This window comes from Ascaphus truei, chromosome 1 (assembly GCF_040206685.1).
Source record: "Ascaphus truei isolate aAscTru1 chromosome 1, aAscTru1.hap1, whole genome shotgun sequence".
Lineage (NCBI taxonomy): Eukaryota > Metazoa > Chordata > Amphibia > Anura > Ascaphidae > Ascaphus > Ascaphus truei.
This window is the reverse complement of record NC_134483.1, coordinates 383,291,404-383,317,118: the sequence shown is the minus strand read 5'-3', so window position 1 is coordinate 383,317,118 and position 25,715 is coordinate 383,291,404. Positions and strand designations below refer to the sequence as shown.

General features: G+C 37.1%; 1 protein-coding gene across 8 annotated transcripts in view; it reads left to right on the top strand.

Annotated features, from left to right (window-relative positions):
* The window catches only part of CEP44 (centrosomal protein 44), a 55,646-nt gene extending 30,397 nt beyond the window's left edge, over positions 1 to 25,249 (top strand). For all 8 annotated transcript variants that reach the window (XM_075611250.1, XM_075611233.1, XM_075611201.1 and 5 more), the window contains 6 exons: positions 17,786 to 17,926; positions 18,708 to 18,920; positions 19,491 to 19,566; positions 20,697 to 20,824; positions 21,023 to 21,060; positions 23,553 to 25,249. In XM_075611250.1, coding sequence (XP_075467365.1) covers positions 17,786 to 17,926; positions 18,708 to 18,920; positions 19,491 to 19,566; positions 20,697 to 20,824; positions 21,023 to 21,060; positions 23,553 to 23,601 — 645 coding nt within the window. In that variant the 3' untranslated portion in view covers positions 23,602 to 25,249. The remainder of the gene's footprint in view (positions 1 to 17,785; positions 17,927 to 18,707; positions 18,921 to 19,490; positions 19,567 to 20,696; positions 20,825 to 21,022; positions 21,061 to 23,552) is intronic.
* Positions 25,250 to 25,715: the final 466 nt, after the last annotated feature.

Sequence of the window (25,715 nt, the reverse complement as noted above, 5' to 3'; positions counted from 1 at the left end):
AAAAGAGGTTGAAAGAGCATCAAACATTGGCAAACATAGAAACTAAAGTAAATCCATAAAATCATGGAAGCCATTAAGTTTCCACAAATTATCTTTGTTAAATGAGGGATGTTTCCAATGATTAAAATGTAATGTATCGGCAAATTCCTACTTACAGTTCTCTTCCATGATATGTTCGCTAGACTCAAATCTTCCTCATCTTGCACGGTAACAGTATTCTCTGACGTATACGGTTATCGTACAACCACTACAATAACTGATCGCTTAGTTCGTGACTGTTTGACTGTGAAAGTGGTTTTTCCGTTATTCCATTTTAGCAAATAATTTTTATTTTCCTGAAATTGCATTGGGGGTTTACATTCCCCCAAAAATATTAAAAAAAGAAAATACAAGTTAGCCCAACAACCCGGATGGAAGATGCAGGTGACATACTTGGTGTACTTGTTGTTAACTTAATTTATTAGATGTTTTTGCTTATCGGTATTTTTCTTCCACCCCTATCTATTACTGGTTTCTACAATGTTTATTCATCTTCCACTATCCACATTCTCCCCTTTTTGTTTAAAACATTTTTTTTTTACATTTTGCATTCACAAATTGTGTTTTACACATTTAATAAAGATGAGGCAAAACTACTGTTTTTCAAATCCTGCAAAAAAAAATTAAATCTTAATTTAACCCTGATCTCCAACTACCATTCTATTTTGCTCTTCCTTTCCTGTCCAGTTATTAAACCCTTAATTAACCCACAGATTACACATTTCCTGCACACTCTGTACTTTCTTGACCAATTTAAATCTGGCTTTCGTCTTTCTTGCTCCACTGAGACTGTCCTTCTCGCATTACTTATTTTTATTCTTTTCGATCACCATCATTCACATTCATTCCTTTTCATGTTACTTGACCTTTTCTCCATATCCACACTGCTAGTTACTTGATGATCATCTCTATATACAAACATATGTATGTATTTTGTGTTTCTTGCTCCATTGCTTTTCCTTTTAACTCTTAGGATTCACTGTTGGTGAGTCACGCATGGATATATTGTAGATCCACTTCTTTCTTCACTCTGCAACCTTTGCCTTCAGTTGTCCTTGTGCAATGTATATACTTACCAAAATTCAGTTCGTATTTTTATTTTTTTACCCAGAAAGGTTGAAAAATTGCTAAAAGTTTGAAAATTTTAAACTGAAAATGTCGCTTTAGAATTTGTTTTCTAAAATGTGGCAGGCTTTTTTTTTTTTCTCCTTGGTAATTTGTTTTTCAAACTTTTTTAACTTGTGTGACCCAAATATGAAAAAAAAAAATTAAACTTAGTGTTTCTATTTTCTTCACGTTTGCTTAATTCAGAATGTTATCTGCTAATTATTGTTTTAACAAATTATGCTGTCATTTTTCCCCAAACAAAACATGAAAGGGGAAATGGTGGCATATACTTACTATATAATTATTTAGACTGTTGTCACCAAAGACTAGTTAAAGAATGTGTAAATACAGCAAATAATTTGGTTACGATCGAGACAGTAAAAGGTGTAAAAAAACAAAAAAAAACCACTTTGTTTTGTATTAAAAGACCTACAGTATATGCCACTGAAATTTGTCCACTTTGGTATAGATGGGACTGCCCCTTTTTTTAATTAAAAAAATAAATATGCATACCCCGTTTCAATCTAAAAGTAACCATTTTGTCTTCTCTTCCTCTTTTACTTTCCTGTTTCCCCTCTTCTGAAATTATTTTAATGGCCGTTTGCATTGTGGCTTTCCATACAGACTACTTTTTTTTTTTTTTAAGTGAGTCCCCTTTTTTTTCTCCTAGATGTATAAACTCCTTATAGTTTATTTGAGCAGGGCCCTCATTACCTTTTTGTGTCCCTTTCTCCTTATTGTCATTCTTAATTAAACTACTTTTCCCGCACTGTACAGAGTTGAAGAATAACCACAACAACTTTAGTTCATAGCGCTTTTCTTCCAATGTGAATCAAAGCACTTCACAATTATAGTATAGTGCACGGTACACAGCGCATAGGAATTATACCGACACACAGTCCCTGCCCAGCTGAGTTTACAATCTATGATTTTAGTGCACGAGGCACAGGGAGATAAACTGATTTGCCTAAGGTTAAAAGGAGCTGACTCTGGGAATTGGACAAGGTTCCCCTCATTCAAGCTGTGTCATTGTTGACAATCGGTGTCTACTCATTAAGCCACTCCTCCAGAATATGTTGGAACATTCTAAATAGATGATGATCTCTCTTATCGCCCTGTAAAATCCATATATTTTATACACAGATGAATTTCCTATCCAGCTTTTTGGGGGCTTTATTTCTGTGAGCTGCTGTAGAAGTAATGCACTTTTTTTTTTGTATATTGCTTTGTAATACTGATGACAATGGGGCTAACCAATGACCTAATCTGTTTCCCATCGTTGTTTCCATGTATATGATGAAATAAGGGCATAACATTTGACAGAATATTTATCGGACTGGTGTATGTCTTAAACTGGGGGTGCTCAACTCCAGTTCTCATGACACCCCAACAAGCCAGGTTTTAAGGATATCCAAGCTTCAGCACAAGTGGCTCAGTCAAAGACTGAATGGGGCAAATGGAAGAGAACATTCTAGATTGTCACTTTCAATGTAATTCATCTGACCATAATGGATACCAATAATATGGATGTGTAGTAGTATGTTTAAAATATTTTGTTGTAGAATATTTTCCTGGTTAGGGAAATGTCAGTGAATTTTCCAATTTCTGTATATTATATATTACCATTAAGAGGAAGGCTAACAAATCCTGTACAACATTTGCATTTTGTCTCAAGCAGCGGGGAAAGATTTCTCCCAGACTAGAGTAAATGCCAATTATATATGCTATCTGGATCAGTACTCTTCCTACGATTTATATTTTGGCACATGCCATTTTTTTCTGTCTAAGCTGATATCCAATATTTTCTTAAATATGTACAGTATCTGACCTCCATTTACCGGGATCGTACATTCTAAATGTTCAATCTCTACTGTAAAAAAATTAATACTTCAATTTTGTTTCTGGTATGACCTTTATATCTAACCTGTGAGTTAGTGGTGGAGCCTTTTAATTGTACAGGCCTGAGGTGATTAAACTCCCTTGCGTGATTTATATCTTGAGCCTATGTATATTTGTATGTTGTGACTACCAAGATTAGTCAGCTGTTCTCTAAACGGAGCAATCCTAATTTTGATAGTCTTTCCTCATAATTGAGACTTTTCATCCCCTTTAGCAATTTGGTGGCCCCTCTTTTGCACGTTCTCCAGTTATCACACAATATTTTAAAAACCGTTTTGTTATAGTAATTTGCCCAAAACTACATTCCATGTCTGAGCTATGATTTTAACTAGAGATTTGTATAGGGCCTGTACCCCATTTTATGCAAGTATCCTGGGAAACTTTGCTGCTGATACGTGACACTGGAGCACTCCTGCTAAGTGATAAAAAAAAAAAAGTGAAGAGAACACGCGCACCAGATAGTGATATTACTGAGCTCTGTCTGAGTCTCCTGAGCAGCCCCCCCCCCCCGTGAAGGTACATGGCCAGAGCAGCCCCCAGTCTCTCCCCCCGGCAGAGCTGCGGACACGGCTGTTTGTCCTGCTGCAGCCAGCCCCCTGGAGGTATGGGGCCACGGTAACGCACATGTGTGTGTGCGCGCGCTCAGCACTCTTCCTCCCCCCCTCTGGTTGTGCTGCGGGGGACGCAGCACACTCGTGCCCCCCCCGTTACCGGTCCAGAGCAGGAGGCGACAGGGCACGGTAAAGCGCGTGTGTGCACGCGCACGGTAACGCGCTCTTCCTATATCTTCCCACCCCACTCCCGAATGTGGGCATGGAGGTAAGTGTTGGCCTCATCTGCCAGCACTGACGTCACTTGCACGTCACATCCGTTTCACTAAGGAAGTTTCACGTCAGCAGGCGTGTGGGGGGAGCGGCGGCCGTTAGGAGCGGCGCCGGCGGCTATCGCCGCCGCCGCATGTGACAGCGAGCGTATGGAGGGAGCGGCGGCCGTTACGTGGTGTCATTTCCGTTTCACATTTTCGTCTCCATGAAGGAGTTTTGTTCCATCAAAATTGACTAGGTGCCACTAAAGAAGTTTCACTTCAAAAAGAAAACAGCGCTAAACCTAATAGTGTAGTATATAAAAAGTATATTAAATTACAGGATCAGCAGGTGAGTATTGCACGTACATCAATTGAGATTTAAAAGAAAGAGCATGACGTGTAAGGGATATGTTACCACAAACGACATCCCCCAGATCACACAGATGGAGCTTGCTGGGACGTCTAAGGATCCTTATCGTCGGGACACCCGCTCGTCAGACTTTTAAGGTCGCTTTGAGTTTAAAAGTCGCAATTCAACGCGACAGAGCACATCTGACGTCATCAGCAGTCTCCGTGGAGACTGCCACAGGGAGTTAGCGTGTAATCAGCGTTCCAGCAACACCAGAGGGACTATCCAATTCTCTACCCAGACGGGGAAACCCCCAGCAGCCCACCGAGACGGAGTAAGCCGAGCGGACATGGACCGAGGGTACCAGCAGGAGCAGGTGTCCCGACGATAAGGATCCTTAGACGTCCCAGCAGGCTCCATCTGTGTGATCCGGTGTAGTGCGCGGGATGTCTTATGTGGTAACATATCCCTAACATGTCATGCTCTTTTCTTCTTCTTTTAAATTTTTTTTTTTATCTCAATTGATTTACGTGCAATATTCAGCTGCTGATCCTGTAAGTTAATATACTTTTTATATACTACACTGAGGTTTTGCGCTGTTTTCTTTTTTCCCCTCACTCATTCTAAGCCTGCAATATATTCTAAGCAGTCATTCCTAACTGCTTCTCCACCAAATATTTACTTTTCTCATTAAGTTTGCATATAACCAGCTTATTGCTGCAAACCGAATGTGCAACCCCAATTTCTATACGTTAACCGCAATTTAAAGGTGCAATCCCACATAACCTGTAGTGGGCCAGTTGAATTTCTTAGGGGCCTCTGAATGGGGAAGTAGTTATTAATAAAGGGTTTTCTTCTTGTCCCACCCTGTTCTTATCAAAGAAACAGTGACAAAAGGCAACCAAACCCCTTCCAATTGTAACTTAAGAAAATAAAATAAAAAATTATTACACGTGCCCGATTCTGAAATTTAAAAAAAAAAAAAAAAAAAAGTATAAATTATCTAATTATCTACTGTAGATGGAACACCTTAAACCGGTCACTGGAATTAGTTCACTAGTTCTAGGAGGGGACTGCTCCTTTAAATGACCACTGTCTCAAAAATGTCAATTTTTTTTTTTTTTTCAATTTAGATTTGTATCAAAGTTTTGCTCAAATGGCTATTGTCACAAAATTAGACTGATTTGGGGGATGTTTTGTTGAAATCTTGCGAAATGGTGGACAGTGAGCAAAATGTCTGTGCCCTATTTAAAGCCTCAACGTTAATCATTTATATTATTTTAGAGAATTTAGAAAATTGGCATATTAAGTGACATTGCATTGTAGATTAACTTCATGCTTTTTGAATCGCTTGAAAACAGTCATGGTTGTCATTTTTTTCGTGGCTGAAAGGACAAATCTATCACTATCAATATCTATATATCAATATCTATATCTATCTATATATCAATATCTATATATCAATATCTATATATATCTATATATCTATCTATATATCAATCTCTATCTATATATCAATCTCTATCTATATATCAATCGCTATCTATATATATATAACAAAAAGCAGCAGCCAGCACTCCAAGCAACAAATGTAAAGTCAAGGTGCATGCTCTATAGAAATCAATATAGAAACCCTGTCTTCCCATGAGAGAAGGCACAAAAGCAGCAACACTCAGATAAAGCAAAAAGACATATATTAGCAGTTATAAAACAGCACACTATGAACCCAACGTTTCAGTCCTTGGCAGGCACCCCCCTGAGGAAGGTCCTCCCCCCTGAGGAAGGGTGAGGGGGGGGTGGGTAGATGGGCCAAGGTACCGCAGTCCGCCTCGCAAGCGCGTTCACTGCCTTGCTGACCAGGCCAGACAAAAGCTTCTGCTGGTTCTGGCGAGGCACAGCGTGAGCGCGTCTCAGCACGCGAGGCTAGAGTATGGACGCAGCCATAGGCTGCAAAAAGATAGGGGTTTTTTTTAATGTTTTTTTTACAAGAAGTCACTGACTTACATAAACCTTTGATCAGACTAATGTAAACTGGTTTTATGGCAGTGTTGTCTGTTTTAAGGTTTGGCCATATACTATCAGAGAATGAGCTAATCTTAACAGCTGAGTGGGTGTCGCTTCAATTAGCCAATATAGGCAAGGTTATATCACAGGGGCCATTTATTTATTTATAGAATACCTAACCAACACTAGACTTCATCTGATGTCTGTAAACCAGACCTGTTCACCAATTTAACTTCTGAACATAGGCTATCAGGAGCCAAATAAATCAGTCCGTACCTGAGCAGGGCACCCCCCCCCCTCCCCTTTTTTTATGTCCCCAGCGATACACGCAATTGCAGTACCTGACAAAAGGGCTGAGCTCCCTGAATATTTTTTTTATTTTTCTTTGCTGTATCTATTAAGCTGTGGTATACCATGGTTCTGCAAACCAGTCCTGTTCACTGACTGCACGCTTACTCTCCATGTTTTATAGAAGGGTTGTGTTTCTTAAGTGACTAGTAATTCTGGCTAATCGAAGATGAATACAAATGGGATTATTCCAATAGACCCCATATAGATACATCTTTAATTGTACATAGGTGTTTGCCTCCACCTCATTCTAAGCTGGGTTATGAGCTTTATTCAGTTTCTAGTTTTGTGTTGTCAACACGTCTGTGTGTATATATATATATATATATAATGTTTATTTCCATTAAAGGTAATATTTTAACAAAAACTTTATTTCACATGCTATTTGTTTTGAGTACTGTTCTATAGGGGCTCTTTTCTTGCTCTAGCAAGTATTTTTCCACTCTATAGATTTTTCTGCCCCTAGCACCAATTCAACAACATACTATATAAGACTGTAGAAAGAGCTTTCTCCTTCCCTGTTTATTTACTCAAACACTTATTAAAGAAATAATGGTTCAATAACTAAAGTCTAGCAACTTACAAGTAGCATTCATTTACAGGGGGGAGATTGTCAACCGAAGCAGATTCCCTCCCCACCCCCTTCAATTTTTTCTTTTTCAAGATCATGGTGGAGCTGTAGATATAACTATCTTTTAGTGACATAACAGAAGGTCTGGAAGGTAAAGGGTGCCTTTTTGTAGGCAATACAAATATATTCAACAGGGTTGACTTTCCAGGGAGGCGTTAAACGAAATTAACGATTATGTTCCTTTATCCCTTTACAACCCTACATTGTTTAATGGTATCAGCAGAGATGCCCTCTGTTTTAATGTCCTTGTACAAAGGCATTTTTTAAATTCAATTTTTTTTAATTAAAGCACAAGATTAAGTGCAGCAGCTTCAATCCTGAGCAATGAGACACTCTTCTTAAGGACAACCTGACCAATATTAAAGTAGGTTGTTTGGAGACAAATAATTCTCACTACTCCGACCCGGAAGTTGAAGCAGCAGATGATTTTATTGATTGCAGGGCTATGGGTGACATTTGCCTCACATGAAAAGTGCCACACCAGATAATCAAAACTATGGGTGACATTTGCCTCACATGAGAAGTGCCACACCAGATAATCAAAACGGCGTATATTTATAGGCAAATGCAAAGCATGTCAGGCGACCTACAAATACAATTATCACCATATACTGTCTTTCATATCCTGTTCCTGGTAACGCAGTGCGGAATGGAATGTTCAACTTTCGCCTACTTTTATAATTTGCCAGCAACATATTAATTCCGCAATTATGAATTTGGTAATGAAATTTTTTCGTAATATATAAAAAGGCTAAACGTATACAGTGTTAATACAAATAGCAATGTAATCAATTTTATTTTCATAATATATTCTAACAGCTGTGTCCCAACAACTTCTCATTGTCATTTCTCCCTAATAGATAATAGTTCTTTGGTGTGTTAGTGTTTCTTCTTCTAGACACTAAATGGTGGTTTTAAATTTTGTGTGATATACCCAAAACATTTACATTGTGATTCTCAACTCACTTTTGTTTAACTTTCCACTTGTAAAGATTGTGTAATAGTGCCCATGATAATTGGCTATGAGTGTGAGCTTTTCTGCCACTAAAAAGCAATGCTACTGGTATTGAAATTGACTTTAGTAGTTTTCCTCTCTTCTCTCACGTAATAATAATGATGTTAACCTTAATTAGACTGTTAACTAACTTCAGTTATAATACAAATAATAGAATTAATAAACAGATTACATGTTATATTTGATTCCTAAAGCTACATATTATCTTCGTTATGTTTAAAAATATAATTTGATTCACCCCTGATTCCCAATACACATCTTGACTAGCTCACTTTCTAAAACCTGTCATTCTGATTGTCTGGCCTTGGTCCTGGTTCCAGCATCCATAGTCCTCCCTGTTCTCACAATTCCTAATTTATCCCACCCAACAAGATGTATCCATATTTGCAGCATTCGTACGTTTTGGCCTCCGCTATAGTGGAACGCGCCTGCTTCCGTGCACGCTTGCTTGCTGCAGGAGATATTTCCTGTCCAGCAGACAAAGGCAATAGGGAGGCATGTTGGGGGCGCGACCATGACATCACGGAGCTGGTTCACCCTTATTGGGCGATCCGATCACGGGAAATGCAAACTTGTTTGTTGCACGAAGCGCCGGTCTCCCCATCGTACGCGCTCTATACGCAAATGTATTGGCGTCCTAGTGTTTGTTTTCGGCGCGTGCTACGTAGCTCGCGACGTCTCCTGCACTATGGACACAGCCTTAGAAACAACAGGAATTGATAAAGTGAGATATGGTCTTTTACATTGCTCCCACTCCTCCTTTGGAACCTGTGCAGACTTTATGCAAGGTCTGTATTGTATTGTATTGTATGTCTTTATTTATATAGCACCATTAATGTACATAGCGCTTCACAGCAGTAATACATGGGGTAATCAAATAAATAACAGATAATATAAATAACAGATCATGGGAATAAGTGCTTTATACATTAAGGAAGAGGAGTCCCTGCTCCGAGGAGCTTACAGTCTAATTGGTAGGTAGGGAGAACGTACAGAGACAGTAGGAGGGAGTTCTGGTAAGTGCGTCTGCAGGGGGCCAAGCTTTATGTATCATGTGTTCAGAATAGCCACAGTGCTATTCATATGCTTCTTTAAGCAAGTGTGTCTTAAGGTGGGTCTTAAAGGTGGATAGAGAGGGTGCTAGTCGGGTACTGAGGGGAAGGGCATTCCAGAGGTGTGGGGCAGTCAGTGAAAAAGGTTTAAGGCGGGAGAGGGCTTTAGATACAAAGGGGGTAGAAAGAAGACATCCTTGAGAAGAACGCAAGAGTCTGGATGGTGCATAACGAGAAATTAGGGCAGAGGTGTAAAGAGGGGCAGAAGAGTGTAAAGCTTTAAATGTGAGGAGAAGAATGGAGTGTGAGATGCGGGATTTGATCGGAAGCCAGGAGAGGGATTTCATGAGGGGAGATGCTGAGACAGATCTAGGAAAAAGTAGAGTGATTCTGGCAGCAGCATTTAGGATAGATTGTAGGGGAGACAGGTGAGAGGCAGGAAGGCCGGACAGCAGGAGGTTACAGTAATCAAGACGGGAGAGAATGAGGGCCTGAGTCAGAGTTTTAGCAGTCGAGCAACAGAGGAAAGGGCGTATCTTTGTTATATTGCGGAGGAAAAAGCGACAAGTTTTAGAAATGTTTTGAATGTGAGGGGGGAATGTGAGAGAGGAGTCGAGTGTGACCCCTAGGCAGCGTGCTTGGGCTACTGGGTGGATGATCGTAGTTCCAACAGTAATGTGGAAGGAGGTAGTAGGGCCAGGTTTGGGAGGAAGTATGAGGAGCTCTGTTTTAGCCATGTTGAGTTTAAGGCGACGGAGGGCCATCCAGGATGATATAGCAGAGAGACATTCAGAAACTTTGGTCTGTATAGCAGGTGTAAGGTCAGGTGTTGAAAAGTATATTTGTGTGTCGTCAGCATAGAGGTGATATTTAAACCCAAAAGATGTTATTAGGTCACCTAGAGAGAGTGTGTACAGAGAAAAGAGAAGAGGTCCCAGGACAGAGCCCTGGGGTACCCCCACAGAGAGATCAATAGAGGAGGAGGAGGTGTTAGCAGAAGAGACACTGAAAGTACGATGGGAGAGGTAGGATGAGATCCAGGATAGAGCTTTGTTCCGAATACCAAGAGTATGGAGAATGTGAAGGAGAAGAGGGTGGTCCACGGTGTCAAATGCTGCAGAGAGGTCGAGTAATATGAGCAGAGTGTAATGACCTCTGTCTTTGGCAGCATGGAGGTCGTCAGTTATTTTAGTGAGGGCTGTTTCCGTGGAGTGAGCAGTGCGGAAGCCAGATTGTAGAGGGTCTAGGAGAGAATAGGTGTTGAGAAAATGGAGCAAGCGAGAGAATACAAGACGTTCAAGGAGTTTAGAGGCAAAAGGCAGGAGGGAGACAGGTCGATAGTTAGAAAGACAGGTAGGGTCAAGCTTGCTGTTTTTGAGTAATGGTATGACTGTTGCATGTTTGAAGGAGGATGGAAAGGTTCCAGAGCAGAGGGAGGAGTTAAAAATGTGTGAGAGCGTAGGGATTATAGTAGGAGCAAGAGGTTTTAGGAGATGGGAGGGAATGGGGTCAAGAGGGCAAGTGGTAGAGGGAGAAGTGGCGATCAACAGCGACACATCCTCCTCTGAGACAGTGGAAAAAGAGTCAAGGAAGGCAGGAGGAGAGTTAGGAAGTAGTGTAGGATGGGAGGAAGAAACAAAGGGGATGTTCTGAAGTATGGATTCCACCTTTTCCTTAAAATAGTCAGCAAAGTCCTGAGCGGAGATGGAGGAAAGAGAGGCCGCTGAGGGTGGTTTGAGTAGAGTATCGAAGACAGAACAGTCGGCGTGGGTTAGACTTGTGCATGTTGATTAGTGAAGAAAAGTAGGCTTGTTTAGCTTGCGAGAGGGCAGAGTTGAAACAGGATAGCATAAATTTGTAGTGAAAGAAGTCTGCGAGAGTCTGTGCATACTTGCTTCATAGTCCATGCAAGCACAGAGGACGAATAACTAAATATTTAGACTCCTGCTTGACAAACAAACTAAATTTAAGTATTTTTGTGTGTACGCTTTACCAGGTTTAAGTCTATGCAATCAGGGAGCTGATACATATTTAAATTAAGCTAAATCTTTGCATGTATTTTGTAAAAGCAGGAGGAAATAAGTAGTAGTCCATAGAACCAGTATGTAAGCTGCAGCTCCTACATAAATGTATTTGGGCAATGCATTATTTTGCCTATGAAGACTTGCTCGTCGGAAGCGCAAACATGTGGAAACAGAAAAAATATCCTGATGGTGCAATATTGTTGTAATAAAGTGAATACGTTTGTTCTAGAATCGATGTGCAGAATACTCACAAATGTGAGAGGAGATATGTACACATAATGGTATCTTTGTATGATGATCCGCCAATTGTTGTTTAACTGGATAGATTCTTAGTGCGGGTGCACACTCTGGTAACCTTAGTATTAGACAAAAGAGCCAAACATAGCGCAGACTGTATGCGAATTTTATAAAAGGTAAGTAAAATGCAATGCACTTACATGGTACAAGATAATATCAAGCGTTTAGATCTCACAAATAGGATCTCGGCAGCAGGATCAGAAGTCTCTCTGCTTCCCCTGTGGGATGGTGTGCGTCTCACGGATGCGTGTCAGTGAAACCGGAAATGACGTCATCCAACTTCAGAGGTTCCGGTCTGCCGTGGGGTTGGTAGATCAGCGTCACTCTACGCGTTTCACCATCCTTGGTTTCATCAGGAGTGACTCTGACTCGATCTTGGGAACTTATATACTCTAACCTTAGATTTCATAGGTTAAAGACTAATTGGGTAATGGTGAGTATATTTAATACAATGAGGGAGATAATTGGCCTAATGCCGATCAAGATTTAGAATATTCTCTACATCAACACATATGTAGAGCTCAAATATAAGCAATTACATTTTATTAAAACAAAGTATCATATTTAGAATAATAAGACACAATCAATTTAAAAAGATATAATAAAATATCGGTAGGCAAAATTACATGGGAGGTGTATGCCTAATTTAGCACTACATTCTAATACACATAGTAATATATCATGGGCAACATCTAAGAGAAGGACAAGAAAAGATATATGTGAGGTTATGCGATCAACAGGAAGCATTACAGGAACGGCTTAATGTCAAATTCTAAATTTAAGCCGGATGGGGAAATAGTTTGGAGTTCGTACATCCAAAATGATTCTATCTTAATTAGAGCTAAATTCCTATTGCCCCCTCTCCAGTGAGGCATAATCTGTTCAATCACCTTGAATGTAAGACCTCTGGGATTGGCATTATGAACTAATAAAAAATGATTTGAAACACTGTGTGTGGTAAGTTTTCTTTTAATGTTACCCAGATGTTCCAGTATACGTGTTCTGAGTGCACGTATCGTTTTACCTATGTATTGTAAACCGCAGTCGCATTCTAAAAGATAGATTACAAAATTGGATCTGCAATTCAGATGCTGTTTAACATTATAGGATTTTTTTGTGGTATTGGACTGAAAACTATTACCTATTTTTGAACTATATTGGCATGCTGTGCACATTTTGCAATGAAAGAAACCTTTTGGGGGGTCTAACCAGGTAGAGTGAGTAGTAGAGATATGTGATCTCAAAGCGCTAGGGACCAATTTATTTTTAATATTTGGCGCTTTTTTATATATCATTTTTACTCTATCAGGTAGGTGTTCACCCAAAATGGGATCATTTTTTAGTATATGCCAATGTGCATTTAAAATGTTGTTAATTCTATTCGCATCCTTATTATACTGTGTAATGAAAGGCACTTGTATCATTGAGTTTTGTGGTTTTTTGATGGGAATCAACATTGATTCTCTAGGTGTATCATTAGTTTTTGCTAATGCTTGTTTTGTAACAGTATCATTATATTGTCTCTCCATAAATTTCCTGGATAGAATTACAGATTGTTCTTCAAAAATATGATTGTCAGTGCAATTACGTTTTAATCTACGGTATTGTCCGTAGGGGATGTTTGCAATCCATTTGTTTAGATGACAACTAGTCTGTAAAATAAAATTATTGGCATCTACGTCCTTAAAGAAATTTTTAGTTTTAATCAGATTATTTTCTATGTAGATTGTAAAATCCAGGAAATTTTATGTAGAGTCACTAATGGAGGATGTGAATTTGAGATTCAATTCGTTAGCATCTAAATAGGTAAGAAATGTATTCAAATCTTCTGATGTGCCTTTCCAAACAAAAATAATATCATCTATATATCTCCGCCATGTGACCAAATTCGCGTCCAGTCCTGGCCAAGACCATATGTACAGATCTTCCCACATGGCCATTAATAAATTGGCGTAACTGGGCGCGAATTTGGTCCCCATGGCGGTTCCACACAGTTGTAAGTAAAATTCGTCATTGAACCAAAATAAATTTTTACTAAGAATAAATTCTATACATTTAATTAAAAAATCTATTTGTGTCTTTGGGAATTTCCTATCTCTTTCCAAAAAGGACCTAACGGCTCTGCACCCATCCTCATGTTTTATGGATGTATACAGGGCCGTTACATCTGTGGTCACTAGTAGATAGTTCTCCTGCCATTGGATTTCTCTCAATAGCAAAATTACATCACTTGTATCCTTTAAATAGGATTTTTGTTTTTTAACCATTTCTTGCAGATGACTATCGATAAACTCTGATAGATTAGCCGTTAGTGACCCTATTCCGGATATTATAGGCCTTCCGGGAGGATGTGTAATGTTCTTATGTATTTTAGGTTGGAAATAGAAAATAGGGAATATAGGATTTTCTACATTTAGAAATTGGAATTCATGTTCTTCCAAGATTCCCTCTTTTCTTCCATCCTCTAATAGGGTCTGTAGTTCTCTTTTGTATAGGGTAGAGGGATTTGATTTTAATTTCTGGTAGGTCTTAGTATCTCCCAGAATTCTATTTGCTTCAAGCATATAATAACTGTGGTCCATAATTACCACTCCCCCTCCCTTGTCTGCTGGTTTAATTACAATACTTTGATCTTTTGAGAGTTCTTCTAAGGCTATTTGTTCATCTCTGGCTTGATTAGTATATTTGCTCTTTTTAACAGATAGAGCTTCTAAATCTTTAGTGATTAGTTGGAAAAAAACCTCCAAGTGATTTCCTTTTGCAAATTTAGGAAAGAATTGGGATTTAGGCTTAAATCTAGAATGAATATAATCTGATGGTTCTGTTGTGGAAGTTGTTGGACAATCTATACTATTAGTATTGGTTTGTGAATTAGTCCAATTTCTAGTTTCTGCTTCTTTATTAATGAAAAATCTCTTAAGGGTCAAGGATCTCAAAAATGTATGTGCATCTACATAAAGACCAAATTAGAGGAGAACTACAGACCCTATTAGAGGATGGAAGAAAAGAGGGAATCTTGGAAGAACATGAATTCCAATTTCTAAATGTAGAAAATCCCATATTCCCTATTTTCTATTTCCAACCTAAAATACATAAGAACATTACACATCCTCCCGGAAGGCCTATAATATCCGAAATAGGGTCACTAACGGCTAATCTATCAGAGTTTATTGATAGTCATCTGCAAGAAATGGTTAAAAAACAAAAATCCTATTTAAAGGATACAAGTGATGTAATTTTGCTATTGAGAGAAATCCAATGGCAGGAGAACTATCTACTAGTGACCACAGATGTAACGGCCCTGTATACATCCATAAAACATGAGGATGGGTGCAGAGCCGTTAGGTCCTTTTTGGAAAGAGATAGGAAATTCCCAAAGACACAAATAGATTTTTTAATTAAATGTATAGAATTTATTCTTAGTAAAAATTTCTTTTGGTTCAATGACGAATTTTACTTACAACTGTGTGGAACCGCCATGGGGACCAAATTCGCGCCCAGTTACGCCAATTTATTAATGGCCATGTGGGAAGATCTGTACATATGGTCTTGGCCAGGACTGGACGCGAATTTGGTCACATGGCGGAGATATATAGATGATATTATTTTTGTTTGGAAAGGCACATCAGAAGATTTGAATACATTTCTTACATATTTAGATGCTAACGAATTGAATCTCAAATTCACATCCTCCATTAGTGACTCTACATTAAATTTCCTGGATTTTACAATCTACATAGAAAATAATCTGATTAAAACTAAAAATTTCTTTAAGGATGTAGATGCCAATAATTTTATTTTACAGACTAGTTGTCATCTAAACAAATGGATTGCAAACATCCCCTACGGACAATACCGTAGATTAAAACGTAATTGCACCGACAATCATATTTTTGAAGAACAATCTGTAATTCTATCCAGGAAATTTATGGAGAGACAATATAATGATACTGTTACAAAACAAGCATTAGCAAAAACTAATGATACACCTAGAGAATCAATGTTGATTCCCATCAAAAAACCACAAAACTCAATGATACAAGTGCCTTTCATTACACAGTATAATAAGGATGCGAATAGAATTAACAACATTTTAAATGCACATTGGCATATACTAAAAAATGATCCCATTTTGGGTGAACACCTACCTGATAGAGTAAAAATGATATATAAAAAAGCGCCAAATATTAAAAATAAATTGGTCCCTAGCGCTTTGAGATCACATATCTCTACTACTCACTCTACCTGGTTAGACCCCCCAAAAGGTTTCTTTCATTGCAAAATGTGCACAGCATGCCAATATAGTTCAAAAATAGGTAATAGTTTTCAGTCCAATACCACAAAAAAATCCTATAATGTTAAACAGCATCTGAATTGCAGATCCAATTTTGTAATCTATCTTTTAGAATGCGACTGCGGTTTACAATACATAGGTAAAACGATACGTGCACTCAGAACACGTATACTGGAACATCTGGGTAACATTAAAAGAAAACTTACCACACACAGTGTTTCAAATCATTTTTTATTAGTTCATAATGCCAATCCCAGAGGTCTTACATTCAAGGCGATTGAACAGATTATGCCTCACTGGAGAGGGGGCAATAGGAATTTAGCTCTAATTAAGATAGAATCATTTTGGATGTACGAACTCCAAACTATTTCCCCATCCGGCTTAAATTTAGAATTTGACATTAAGCCGTTCCTGTAATGCTTCCTGTTGATTGCATAACCTCACATATATCTTTTCTTGTCCTTCTCTTAGATGTTGCCCATGATATATTACTATGTGTATTAGAATGTAGTGCTAAATTAGGCATACACCTCCCATGTAATTTTGCCTACCGATATTTTATTATATCTTTTTAAATTGATTGTGTCTTATTATTCTAAATATGATACTTTGTTTTAATAAAATGTAATTGCTTATATTTGAGCTCTACATATGTGTTGATGTAGAGAATATTCTAAATCTTGATCGGCATTAGGCCAATTATCTCCCTCATTGTATTAAATATACTCACCATTACCCAATTAGTCTTTAACCTATGAAATGTAAGGTTAGAGTATATAAGTTCCCAAGATCGAGTCAGAGTCACTCCTGATGAAACCAAGGACGGTGAAACGCGTAGAGTGGCGCTGATCTACCAACCCCACGGAAGACAACCTCTGAAGTTGGATGACGTCATTTCCGGTTTCGCTGACACGCATCCGTGAGACGCACGCCATCCCACAGGGGAAGCAGAGAGACTTTTGATCCTGCTGCCGAGATCCTATTTGTGAGATCTAAACGCTTGATATTATCTTGTACCATGTATGTGCATTGCATTTTACTTACCTTTTATAAAATTCACTTTATTACAACAGTATTGCACCATCAGGATATTTTTTCTGTTTCCACATGTTTGCGCTTCCCGACGAGCAAGTCTTCATCTATGTGACACGGGATTGAGAGAGCAATCCCACACTGGGTCACAGCTGCATCCATCGAATGTGTTTGTATTTGTATCACTGTTGATTACTATTGCACTAAATTGTTTGTTGCACATTGATAATTTGAGCACCACTATTGATAAGTTTGTTTTTCACTTGCATTATTTTGCCTATACATTATCACTTGGTAAATTTAAGTAGCATCCCCACTATTGATATAGAGCTATAAGTCCCTAATTGCAATTTAGCCCCTCCCCTCTTTAGAAATAAAACTAGTCTACTTTACTTCAGTCTTGTGCTAATGAACTTGTAGAAATTGAATCCTTAAATATTACATATAAAGGGTTAGTTATGATCATGTTGTGCTGCTTAAGAACTGCCAGGTAAATTCCATCCTGGCAATTTTTTTATTTAATTGTTTTTCTTTTTCAGGTTGCCTTTGAACTACTTCCTGTTTCAGTAAAATGTAGTTCAAGTTCCATTTTTTTAGGTACTTTTGCCACTGGTTTCTTTGGTATATACAGAGTTATAAATTTAGGCCAATATTTATTAAGGAGTCTTCTGCCATTACGCACCTTCTGGAGCTGGAAGATGCCTTTCTACCTATTTACTTGAATTATCTGTATAATGTCTTCCAACACTGTAAGGTGCCTTATGGCTAGAGCCTTGGAAAACATAGTCCTGTAAACCGATGATTTACCCTTAGGATTCATTGTATGTTATATCCAGACTACTCGAAAATCTGTTTCTTATTAATACGTGTGATTTAATTTGTAATGCAGAAGAAGCCTCTTGTGGAGCGTCACACAGGTAGCAATCTTCAACTGATGTCTTCATGTGGTACAGCTTCTCCGTTAGATGTAGAGAGAGAGGAAGAAGGTTCTGCATCAGACACGGACATTGAAGTTAGATGTGAACCTGTGGTAAGTTGAACTTTCAGTCTGAGTTGAGATGCTCATTGTTAATTTTTTTTAATTTTTTTTTCTTCTATTAGTAAGGATTTAACTCGCATTTTGCTTCTATGAGCTTTTTGTGTTTTGGACATGCTTTTTGTTCTAAAACATTTATGTTCCAGGTTTGCGATAACAATTTTTTTGGTATTTTTAAGAAATTACAGAAATAACTTTAAAATAGAATAAAGCATGAGGAAATGCTAAAATAATATAACAAAAAAAAAAAACAACGAAAATTCTATTGTGGGGATGGGCACCTGGCCTTGGGCTACTTGTCTTGGTTCTTAATATTTTTTTGGTTTTGGTTCTAAAAACCCTTAAGGATTTTTTTCCTTTTTAGATTTCGTTTCGGAATGTAAGGTTCTGGTACAGTATATTCTGATTTCACATACCCAATTTTACCCCCCCCCTCCTCCATGGATATAATTGTTTTATGCAATATTTGCCACTTGCTCCATACAATTATGTTCATATGTTATAATTTGAAATAATTATCAACAGTGTTTCTTATTATATGAAAGGATTACAAAAGCAAGTTCACATGAGGTTGTGTAAGCTCTTCTTATTTCATCAACCAATTGATGAGAAGAGAATTTAGTGAAAAGGATGTGGAGGCTCAAAGAGGGGGGGGGGGGGGGGACCAGCCTGGTAATATGGTGATGTGGAATTTTGATATTATGGCATCTCACTTTTATAGATTGTGCTACAATTTATTTTTGCTGTGTATTGTGATGCATTCATTTTATTGCAGGTTAAAAAATATGACTTGGCACAAGTTGAGTTGCTCAAAATTCAGCTTGCTGAATGCCAAGAAAAACTACAAAGACTAGATTGGATGGAAGAGAAGCTACACACATTAGAAAGCAGTATGAGAGGAAAAATAATTATTGATGAAAGAGACTGGAATAACCTTCTTAGTCGTGTCCTTCTCCTGGAAACAGACCGTTTGTTGCAATCGAAAAAGGTTACGTTTTCGGTTGTTTTAATAAAGAACAATATGTTTTGTTTGATTCATATTCAAACTCTTTCGTTACAACCTTCCTAAGGTAAAAGAAAAGGCTTAGTATGGTATTTTTTGTAAATAATTTTTTTGCCTTCTTGAGACTCCTTTAGCCATTCATTTTTGCAGTGCCTCACTGCAACACAAACTTTCTCTTCTGCAGTGTCTGGGTGAAGTATCGGAGTATTTACTCCTTGAGTTGCTCATGAGTGATGTGCTAGTACAGTACATTCATGGTGCTTAACTGCAGTGTTTGAATACTTCTTTGCAGCAGAACACAAATGCTTTCACTTCTGTTAAGCATGCGCATACATTCCCTTGTTAACCCACTACTTCATGCAATGCCAACAGTTTTAATTCACACACAGACCGCATAACATGAACACTCTAACCTGATTTGATCTTAAATATTTAGAATTGTCCATACGAAAAATAATTATACCGAAATTCCCAGTACTTGTGTTGGTGAATTTGCATTTTTTATTTGTTACAAATGTCATTGTTTTTAAAAAGCAATCTTTGTTCTACTCACAGAGAGATTTGCTACCAGAGTTCACGTCTATGAGCGCAGACGGTATCTCCAGTAGAATAACAAATGCGGTTTCTCCAGGTGAGTTTCTACATTGTGCTAATAGATTTTATCCTTAAACCTTTTTGATGCTGGAAGTCAATGTGGAGTGCCTTCCACTTCCATCACGTTCAAGAGCGCTGCACATGCCCCACCCTAAAAGATGAGCAACCTAGGCATGACATACCTAGTATGTCACAAGGGCCAATGCTTTTTCAATCATGCATTCTTGATTGCCACTTTAAAGAAACACTTGTCTTTTTTTTTTTTTTTAAATATTTGTTTTTGTTGATGCTACCTTTTTAATAAAGCGTTTTGATTTGTAGTTTTTTTTTTAATCGTTTCTCTAATGGTAATTTATGTACAATCAGATTCTGCCCTAGCATACATTGATTTAATAGTTCCTTAGCAACAAACTTTTTTTAAGGCGGCATCTCCAACAATCTCCTTTCTGTCCATTTGCTTTTCATCCTAGAATCACATGTTCCTTTTAGTTGGTAAACTTCTTGGAACAGGGACCTCTTTCCTATTGTCTGTCTTGGCTTATATGTATTTGTTATACAATGTTGTTGTCCTCCCTCCCACATTGTACTGCGCTGCGGAATATGCTGGTGCCATACAAATAAAATATCAACAATAATACACTGTAATTTCTGTTTGTGGTTTCTCTTCATGAACTTTCTATCGTCACACCATTCACCATCCCATGGCACTCCAACATATGGTTCCACTGCCATCTGGTGGTTTGAAGCTATACACAAGTAGTAGTCGAAATTGAATAAAAATACATATGGAGATTGCTTAGAAACTAATTCATATTTTTTTTCGCACATTTGTTTTAACCGAATGTCTCATTGACATGTTTAAAACTACTATAAGAAGGGTATGTCATAGCTTGAATCAAATATCATTCAAACTATTAATTGTATAAGTGTTTTGTTTATCTTTGATCAACACAACATTCTTCTGATTTGTGGTTGGGATTTCTTTTAGTCTGGGTCACTTTATATTGCACTCTGTCCGTACCGAACTAAAAAATACTCCAATTGGACCAGGAATAGTAGTTTTTTGTTTGTAAATGTATGCTCATGCTATGCATAGTAAATAATGTTGTTTGACAGTTGAACCTGTAAAAAGGCAAAGGTTACCTACAAATTTACATTTCTTCACAGATTTGAAGACAAAGGCAGATATTCCAGAGAGTCATCATCAGTCGTCTGGATACAGTTCTCTGCTATCTGCAGACATATCTCCCATAGCTATTAACATTAATTATAGTGCCTTGACAGAAGATTCAAAGGTAAGTAAAACTAGAAAATGATTTAGTGAATTCCATTCTGAGGTCAAAAGAACAAGTAAGCATTCGTATTAAATAAGTTTGGTAAGCTTTGCTGGTTTGCAAGTAGTCTGCTAGCTTAGTCTATCTGAAAATGTAACTACAATATATTAAAAGGTGTGCTTTGAAGAACTAACATTTACTGTACATATCTGATTGCAGGAGACAACAAGGCAAAGAATGGAAAGAATAACTAAAATGTAAGTGATCTAATCAGGACTTAATTTTTCCTTAGGGATTTAAGATAGCATGAGGTTCTCGTGGAGTGCCTGTAGGTCCCAAATCTCAAACGTCTTCCTGACAGGTGTGTTGAGTTTCCTTATGACCCTGCTAAGTAATAAATCCACTTAGTTGTCGTTTTTGTTTTTGGAGTCATTGTTTACATTCTATCAAGTAACTTACTAAGACATGACCATAGCATTACCTAATGAATTTTAAATAGTCCTTTTTTTAAACGTTACTGTTGTATCTTGTATGTAAATTCATAACTAAAATATGTACTGTTGCTCCAATTACCACCTCAATCTTGAAGTACATTTTATATGGGTTTGGAATTATGATAGTTAAGGGAATCCAAAGTTGTACCAATATAAACAAATGTATTATAACACACAAAGAAAATCACACAATAATAACAATTGCAAATTATTACTTAAAATCAGTCACCTCTATCAGCCACCAATTCCAATATCACATAGTACCATATGAAACTCACAATTGTATTTCAGTATCAAATCTCTGGTTTAAATTCCTGCTAAAATGTCAGAAGGTGACAAATCCATGAAAGAACTCCAATAGTCTTATAAGCAAATATACATATATATGCATACAAATCAAGATGTACAGTATAAAGATCACCTTCGAGCATGGAACCATATAGCTCCCATACAAATTGCACTTGAAACCCAGGTTTCACTCCTATCTATCTATACATAAAGAGAGAGAGAGATAAAGAGAGAGAGAGAGAGAGAGATAAAGAGAGAGAGAGAGAGAGATAAAGAGAGAGAGAGATAAAGAGAGAGAGAGATAAAGAGAGATAAAGAGAGAGAGATAAAGAGAGAGAGAGAGAGATAAAGAGAGAGAGAGAGAGATAAAGAGAGAGAGATAAAGAGAGAGAGAGAGAGATAGATAAAGAGAGAGAGAGGGAGATAAAGAGAGAGAGAGGGAGATAAAGAGAGAGAGAGAGAGAGAGAGAGAGAGAGAGAGATAAAGAGAGAGAGAGAGAGAGAGAGAGAGAGAGAGATAAAGAGAGAGAGAGATAAAATGGTGGGTAAAAAAAGTGACAAAAACCCTCCACAGCAAAGCATATAGCAAATGGAAATATTACTGTATGCTCATTTGCATGTCTTAGACATGTTTGCAACCCTGCCTTTCACCATTATCATACAGCACTTCCACCGCAGCAAGGGATTCTGGGAAATGACATGCAAATGAGCACACAGTGCCACCTTTTGCTTCAAAACCATTTTTAAATGGTTCCCTATAGGCGTAAGCTTGCTGCATGGTCACAGCTTTGAGCACAGCCAGGGTTAAGATGCATAGTTGCATGTCATTTCCCAGAATCCCTTGCTGCAGTGGAAGTGCTGTGTGCTGGGTGATAATGGTGAAAGGCGGGGTTGCAGACCTGTCTAAGACATGCAAATGAGCATACAGTAATATTTCATTTGCTATATAGATGGATATCAATCTCTATATATCAATATCTCTACCTATCTACATATCAATCTATCTACATATCAATCTCTATCTATATATCAATCTCTATCTATATATCAATCTCTATCTATATATCAATCTCTATATATCTATATTTCTCTGTCTCTCTGTGTGTGTGTGTGTGTGTGTGTGTGTATATATTGATTGTGTGTATAGATTGATATATAGATAGAGATTAATAGATGGACAGAGAGAGATAGAGATAGATATAGAGATATATAGATAGAGATTTATATATATATATAGAGAGAGAGAGAGAGAGAGAGAGAGAGAGAGAGAATACATAGTATATATATATATATATATATATATATATATATATATATATATATATATATATATATATATATATATCAATCTCTATATATCAATCTCTATCTATATAGCAATCTCTATCTATCTCTCGCTAGTTATATAGATGACATATCACAAAAAGTCACTCAATAAAAATCTTGTATGAAAAAGCATTTTTTTTTAAATTAAATATATGGTTATGCAAACTTATTTTGAGACAACATAAACTAGCAAGAATACGGTCAGCAGATGAAAGGGTCAACAATATGATCATATTAAAATGCATAGCTGTACCATAAATATATTTTGTTTTCCTCTTGCAAAATGTATTTAGCAGGCAGACTCTTAAGTATTGATCTGAATTAAAAAATAAATAAAAAGGTTTTAGAATTTAAACAGAGTTCATGGGTATAGGACATCAGTTAGACTCAAAGATAAAGAAAATATCTTTATTTACTATTTCATTAATGTGTGACGTGACTCAATAAAGCACAAAAATGCTTGTTGGAAAAATAATCAAAACCTATGTATAGGTAGTAGGGATGACCCTTTATGAAGCTGTTAAGTGGTAATGTATACATTTTCCATGACTATCCACATCCACTGCATTTCAACAATTTCTGAAGTTTTCAGTGTATTTATTTTTTGCACTAATATTGTTTTTTTTGTTTTTTCTTTTTAGGATGGAAGAAACCTCAAATCTTCTGAAATTTTCAAACAGTTCATCATAGTTTGACATTGTCTTTGTAATCCACAAGAGCGAAAATACATTTTGGAAATACAAAGTAATGATGTTTTGATTGTTAGAGCAAATGTTACCATTTGATATTTTTGTGTTACAAATAAATATATTTTATTAAACAATTCGAAAATGTGGGTGTGCACTTTGTGAACCCCAAATTGCTGCTTAAAGCTGCAGTTCAGGCTGGCGTTTAAAAAAATAAATGTATATATATATATATATATATATATATATATATTATAATGTTTTTTTTCCGCATTTAATATGTGCATCAATACAATCTGCAGACTGACAAGTGAATAGCTAAGTTGCAGATCGATCTGTTTTCCTGTAATCGATCTCTTGCTCGGGTCATTTAATTCAGTTCTTGCACAGCATTGTGGGCAATTTAGTCCAGCAATATTATGTGACTGGGCAGTTACTAGATACAATTGGTGCACTGCTAGAGAGAGGGCGGGGCTCAAGAGCCAGAGCCTATCAGAAGGGGAAGTGGCTGTCACTTTGGAAATGCTTCGTTATATTAGAAACATTAAAAATGTCTTTAAAACATTTTTTTTTTAAATGCTACAATTATTTTCTCATAGTACAGAACTGATTTATTAAATTTAAAAAATACGCAATTCGAAACATTATTTCCATTTGTTATCTTGTGTTATGTAATAGTTACATTTTTAGATCATAATTTGCATGCTACTGGAAATAAAAACATCTTCAATTCAATCTGTACTATCACATCTCGCCATCTGTGCTGTTGAGGAATAGGTAATGAAAAAAAGTGAGACTTCTATGCAGCTTTAACACATTTCAAACCTTGGTTTTGTTTAAGAAATAATGAAATATACTGTGAATCTGTTATGTTCTCATCTTGTCCATATGTTTCAATGATTTGGTTAACATTTCAAATAGGTACCGTGCATTCCAAACTGAGACAAAAACAAGTCTACCATTTTATAACAAGAAGCAAGTTAAAACATATGCATATTAATTCTAATATAATCTTAAATTGGTTATAAATGCGCTAAAATGTGCCGTTATGTATTTAGTGCATACATCTAGAAAGAATTTGTCGAACTATGCCTCTAACCCTTTGTCTCTTTTATACTAATCCCACAGTAAAAATTAAAAAAAAGGAATCCATAAAAACTTGAGAGCAGCAGTTTCACTTATAGGGGCCTCTTTCCTACATTTCCACTTGTCAAAGTCTGGCCTCCAGTACTTGATGGAAATTGGACTGAAACACCCTTCATTGAGACGGTGCTGTCAAAGGGAGACTGCAACGAAATGTAGTATAAGTAATCCAGCTGAGGAATCAACATAGCAGCAATTTGTAATACTAAATTCTGAGGTTTCTGACGACCCCATGGCTCTTATCCAGTATGGTGTAAAGTTGTTTTCCCTATGCTGGGGATGATTTCACAGTGTATTAAATAGAAGCCTTTATCTCTGCACATCATTTTATTCTTCGTTAAATTACACATCTGTATAGCCACTCACCACTTATTAAGTAGCATGCCAGTGAGTGTCACTGTGCTGCTCTACGGTAATGCTTGGAAATGCAGAGGATGAGAAGCAATGATTTGTAAACTCCCACATTAAATGTGTTTTTACGTTAAAAAATAAATTATTTCTTTTTCCTGCCTCTTTGTGTAATATCCAGCATCTCTCCAAACTTATTTGAGCTGCTGAATTATCTTTGCATGTAAGGTTCACGTTTCACATCCATATGTGAGCACAGCTGAATTCACTGGTTAAGCACTTTCCTCTTGAGGTACAGTGGAAGGTTACCTTGAAAGATTCTTGTTTCTTCCAAATGTGCTCCATACCATCTTCATTCTCTTATTAATTTAATTCAAAAGGTTCCCATTCAGTGTTACTTTCCGGTATAGTCTTCGACTTATGGCCACTTTCTTTGTATAATTGTTAGTGCCATCTAATGAATTTTGTTGCTCTGTGTCTATATTTTTAACAGGGCAGTGGGTTTTGGCACCAAACAATGTGGGTCATTAGGTCCTGTACTTCACTATATAAAGCAGTGTTATGTGAAACTGCATTAGGGACTTGATAAAGGACCAATTTTGTCCTGAAACATTGCCAATTTATTAA